At 44.7% G+C, this 5,565-nt stretch overlaps 1 protein-coding gene across 1 annotated transcript; it reads left to right on the forward strand.

Moving 5' to 3' along the window:
- Positions 1 to 3,048: 3,048 nt before the first annotated feature.
- On the forward strand, positions 3,049 to 5,340 carry LOC115320519. The gene has a single exon (XM_040215912.2). It carries the CDS (start codon positions 3,049 to 3,051, stop codon positions 4,201 to 4,203), a length of 1,155 nt encoding a protein of 384 aa, XP_040071846.2. The 3' UTR covers positions 4,204 to 5,340.
- The last annotated feature ends 225 nt before the right edge of the window (positions 5,341 to 5,565 follow it).

A 5,565-nucleotide genomic window follows, 5' to 3' on the forward strand; every position in this document is an offset into this window, starting at 1 on the left:
CCTCCTCCTCAAGAGCTGCGCTCTAAATCGGTGTTACAGGGTGCTGTAAACGTCTTTATTTTTGTTCTCTGTGCTTTTAGAGTTCCAAGTTTACATTGCTTTCTGTGCCTTCCCGCTTTGGTAACCTCCGTCCTTACGTTCGGTTTGTACAGAATTCGAGAGGGTTCATCCAACGAACCGTATTGTGCTCGCTGGGTGAAGAACATCAGCAGAGTTCGACTAACGTGTTCAGCGAATAACGCTGCTGTACGGTCATTTAACTTCGTTGCTTTTCGGATTGCCCATTTGCCTTTGTAGCAATAGACGCATACTCAGCTCAGAATTAAAACGTGGCTGTTGAAAAGCTTCTGTACACGTTACTCCTCAAAAGCAGCGCGATACCGTTTCTCGTTACTTGGCCTTCAGCAGAAACTAATTACGCTACTCGTTCAATTTCTAGAAAAGTAACTAAATACGTTTCTAGTTACAGAAAAGTAACAAGGTAAAAGTAACTCGTTATGTACATGTCTGGCCAACAGCCCTTAACCCGAGCCACCCCGAGTGCCCAACCTGCATCCGCAGCTGCGAACAACTCGTTCGTTCCGGGAAAACTCTGCGCCATCTGAAATGAAAAGGGTACGAATTCGTCGCGGGTGATTCCCTTACAGGGCTACTCCGGCGATTCTTTGAGCTACAGCCACTAACCATATTTTTCAAACCCCGGCCTTCACCCTTTCCGGTATGCTATTTGCTAGAAAATCGAGAATTCATAATAGTTATTGTGAAATCGGCAAATGAAAATGTCGCAAAAACCAACGAAAACAAACCAACAACGCGACCAAAAAAATCCAAGCGATTTTTTTTGGTCGCGCACCAGTCACATAGCTGTGGATGGAGACTTGTGTTTGTCCTTTGTCCCTCTTGTTCCCCTTCTCAAGGGATTATTTTCGTCATTCTCGCTAAGCTCGCTTCCACCTTTCCATTTCAATTGCATTGTATATACATCCGAACTATTCAATGCCGCGACGTCAGTGACAGACGGGCTTGCCAGTCGAGCAAGCAGTCTTAAAAATACTATGCTCTGCATTTTTTTTCCGTGAATGCGCGAGGGTACTAGAACGATCTTCCAAAGCAATCATTTGGCACCATGAAACTGGTTGGAATCAGTTGGGAGCAAAGTCTTCATTCCTAACAGTAAACCCTAGCCTTCCGCTCGCGTAATGTTTTTTTTTTGTTTTTTTTTTTTTGTCGCCGATACAGTCTTAATTTGAAAAACACGCTGAGGACCAAAATTGCAAAATCAATAGCATCGAGAATTTTTTTTTTTACCTAGTATTTAGGATATTATTTTAACGATGTTTGTTGGTGTGTTGAGCAAACTCTTTGGGCAAATCGGGGACAATAAAAAAATCGCCAGGGTACCCTTTTAAGCGTTGAACAGAAGTTCAATCAGGCGTAGCGGAGGACCAAGTGCAAAAACATCAGCTTACTTTTAAATCCGAGCACGCCAAACGGTCAGGCGAAGTTTACACAGTTCCATTGTCCGGTTTGTCGATGCGCACATACACACCCACACCCTCACAAATCATTCATAGAACTAAACTGTCTGGCCGTAGCAGAACCATAAACATTAAGGGCGAAGCGTCATAAAAAATTGCAGCACTTTTTTGCTTTCCTCTGACCGTCGCCGTGAACAAAGTGAGTGGCAAGATAGCGTTGACTGGTGCATGCTGCTGACTTAGAGGTAGATTTCACGTTTCGCAGAGCTTGGCTGCGCTTCTTGCTGACAAAGGCTGTCGACAACAAGGTGACATGCTGTGGGGCTCTCTTGTGTTATGGTGCGTTTACACTTGCGAATTCACGGGAGGGTTTCGCGCCAGCGACGAGCACAATTGGGAGCCTAGAGGCGAAGTCCGCTCATCACTGGCGGAGAATCTGGATCGGTTCGAATCCAATATGTCTGCTAGTCGAAGCGTTTCTCCTGACACAAGCCAATCGGCGTTTGCCGGAAGGGTTGTTGCGCGGTACCTCCTTCCAGCTTTTCCTGTTTGGTTATAGCAATGGCGTAGCTCAAGGCCCAGTAACCATTCACCTGCCAGGACGAGAAATGAGGCAGCATGACCCATGGACGAATCACCGCCGCAAATGGCACCGCTGCTTTAGTGTATCCGGTATCTCCTGCTACACAGCGTGTAGGACGCACAGGGAATAAATAGTCGTAATTTTTCAAGAGCGTGATCGCATAGCTAACATAATCGCCCATGTCCATGTTTCAATAACCGTCGCCTCGTTGAGAAACGTCTGCTGAAGGAATAAAACGTACAGTGCTAATCACACTTGTCTATAACGCGCGAGCGTGCCGCTTTCTCCGGGGAGCGCTAGACTGGTGGCATTCGCGGAAACTAAGCTAGTCACGTGGCGCAACATGGAACGGCCCGCTCGAGGGGTGTCCTGCCCATTCTATCAGCTTGATAAGCCATAAAAGTAAAGTGCTTTATGACATATTTTTGTTTTTTGATGACGACATCGTTGATACGCCTTCATGCTTTAGTTTGTTTATTGTTCGAGCAATGATGTTTGTAAAAAGCGTGCGAGCAGCCTTCCGCGTTCGCCGCCAGCTGATAGAGTGCGTAGGACACCCCTCGAGCGGGCCGTTTCATGTTGCACCACGTGACTAGCTTAGTTTCTGCGAATGCCACCAGTCTAGCGCTCTCTGGAAAAAGCCGCACGCTCGCGCGTTATAGACAAGTGTGATTAGCACTGTACCTATCTTACGACGAAAGGAGTGGACACGGCAACCCAGCCGTGATGATGTCGCCTAATGTACCACTACTCATGCAGGTTTGCACTTGGTGCCTACTCATCGCTTCGGGCCAAACGTCGTCTTCATCGCCTATCGGATATCGCGCTGACATCGCTCATCTGCAGTTGCTACACGTGGCCAACATCTACAGCGCACCCTTCACGGGCACGATGACGTCAGAAGAACTTCAAGAAGCAGCGCCACCACTGCCTATAAAGGAAACGCAAGCGGCTGCGGGCGTCAGTGGACACGGCAACCCAGCCGTGATGATGTCGCCTAATGTACCACTACTCATGCAGGTTTGCACTTGGTGCCTACTCATCGCTTCGGGCCAAACGTCGTCTTCATCGCCTATCGGATATCGCGCTGACATCGCTCATCTGCAGTTGCTACACGTGGCCAACATCTACAGCGCACCCTTCACGGGCACGATGACGTCAGAAGAACTTCAAGAAGCAGCGCCACCACTGCCTATAAAGGAAACGCAAGCGGCTGCGGGCGTCAGTGGACACGGCAACCCAGCCGTGATGATGTCGCCTAATGTACCACTACTCATGCAGGTTGGTGATAGAAAACATGTTTTTCACAGCGATTACCTCTGTTTGATTGTGTTGCCGTGTCCACACACAATTGCAGCTTGTGTACGCGATTGTTTCTCTGTAGCAGGCCTGTTGCTCATACTAGCTGGAGATGTGGAGGAAAACCCTGGGCCTATTACGCAAGAAATGTTTAATGATATGATTCGGACACAAAAGGAGATCCTTGCTAAAATTACTGAGGTACAAGTAAAACAGACTTCTTCGGAAGAAAGTATGCTACAAATGCAAAACAGGCTACTTGCGATAGAAAAAAAACTTGAGAGCGTAGGTGAAACTGAGAACAGGCTTGCTAAACTTGAAAACTCTGTTAGTGGCTACGATGTCGAAATAAATACTCTTGTAAAACAAATTGATGACTTAGAAAATCGTTCACGACGAAATAACGTTATCGTAAGGGGAATTAAGGAAGAGTCTTCTGAAAACGAGGATGTACTAATGAGGAAAATCAACAATGAGGTGTTTGACGCTATACTAGGTCAAAAACTGAACTCTATCCAACGTATACATCGACTTGGAAAAAAGATGACTGGTAGAGATCGCCCTGTAATACTTACAGTTGGGGATTTTAAAGAGAAAATGGCTATCATGAAAAACAGTGTCAAACTTAAAGGTACCCAAATTAGCATCAATGAAGACTATTCCAAGAGGGTTGTTGAGCTTCGAAAGAACCTGTGGAATTCAACCGCAGAGCAGAGGAAAAACGGTGCCAAAGTCAATCTAGTCTTTGATAAGCTGTGGCTTAACAATGTTCTGTACGCCTGGAATGAAGTCAGCAATGAGAGATACAAGTGTCGCGTGCCACCGGAAGCAAATAACGAGTGACTAAAACAAAATGATTCAGCATGTTTTAAAATATTAAACATAAACGCCAGAAGTATTGCAAACAAGGTTGACGCGTTCGAAAGCATAATGCTAGAGCACGATCCTGAAGTGGCCGTAATTACCGAGACATGGCTTCATGAAAATATCTTAAACTCCGAAGTTACTCCACCGAATTATTCAATAATAAGAAAAGATAGAGAGGGAAGGGGAGGCGGAGTTGCTATTATGATTAAAAATAACATCAAATTTGAAGTCCTTGAGGAAGTACGGGATGTAGAAGCATTATGGATCAAGACAAAATTGAATAACCGTACAGTTTATATTGGTGGCGTGTACAGAGCCCCGAATTCGCCAGTTGAAATGCTGTTAAAACTAAGGGGCTACATGGATTCCAATTTACGTTACGGAGACAACATTTTGTTACTGGGAGATCTTAATTTACCTGGGATTGACTGGTCATCATATTCTCATGGAACGGCGGAAGTAGCTAGTTGCGATCAATTATTAGAACTTGTATTTTGCTATAACTTATCCCAGGTGGTAACAGATTACACTAGAGTATGTTCAACAACGTCAACAATTTTAGATCTAGTTTTTGTTTCCGAGAGTTTAAAACCATATTTTTCGAAATGTGAAACCGAAGAAGGCCTATCCGATCATAGGATGGTACTCGTCTCATTGAATGTTACCCCAGAAAAATCGCACAGTCATTCAAGAAAGATGTTTTTGGATTTTAGAAGTGCTGATGATGTAAGCGTACTTGATTGCCTTGAACAATCGTTTGATGATTTTATGTTTCTTTACCAATCAGATGCTAGCCCAGACACGTTATGGGACTATTTTTCAAGCATGACGTTACGGTGTATTGAGCGATTTATACCAAAGCGCCCTAAAAAAATCGCGAACAAAAATCCTTGGATTACAAGGGAAATAATCCACGCAAAACGACAACTGAAGCGGAGACGAGCGAGTTCACATGGTACAGGTGTAGAAAAAAAAACTTGCATTCAGCGATTGAGTCGGGAGCTGAGGCGTCTAGTTAGAGAGTCTAAAGAAAGGTTTTATAGTATAACACTTAAAAAATTCCTTAGCGAGGCACCTGAGAAGTTCTGGCGGTACGTCAACCCTTCGGCTAAGTTCCAGCAGCATGCCTCTGACCCAAAAAATGAAAAGCAGAGTGTTGAAAATTTTAGCACCTTTTTTTCATCCGTTTTCACCAACGATGATGGAAATTTGCCAAGCTTTAGTGATTATTCCCACAATCCTCCCATCAATAACTTAGATATAAGTGAGCAAGGAGTTTTTAACCTTCTACTTAACATCGACTCAAAAAAGAGCCCAGGTCCAGACGAAATTCCGAAT

The sequence above is a fragment of the Ixodes scapularis genome, unplaced genomic scaffold (genome assembly GCF_016920785.2).
Source record: "Ixodes scapularis isolate PalLabHiFi unplaced genomic scaffold, ASM1692078v2 PGA_scaffold11__112_contigs__length_91849675, whole genome shotgun sequence".
Lineage (NCBI taxonomy): Eukaryota > Metazoa > Arthropoda > Arachnida > Ixodida > Ixodidae > Ixodes > Ixodes scapularis.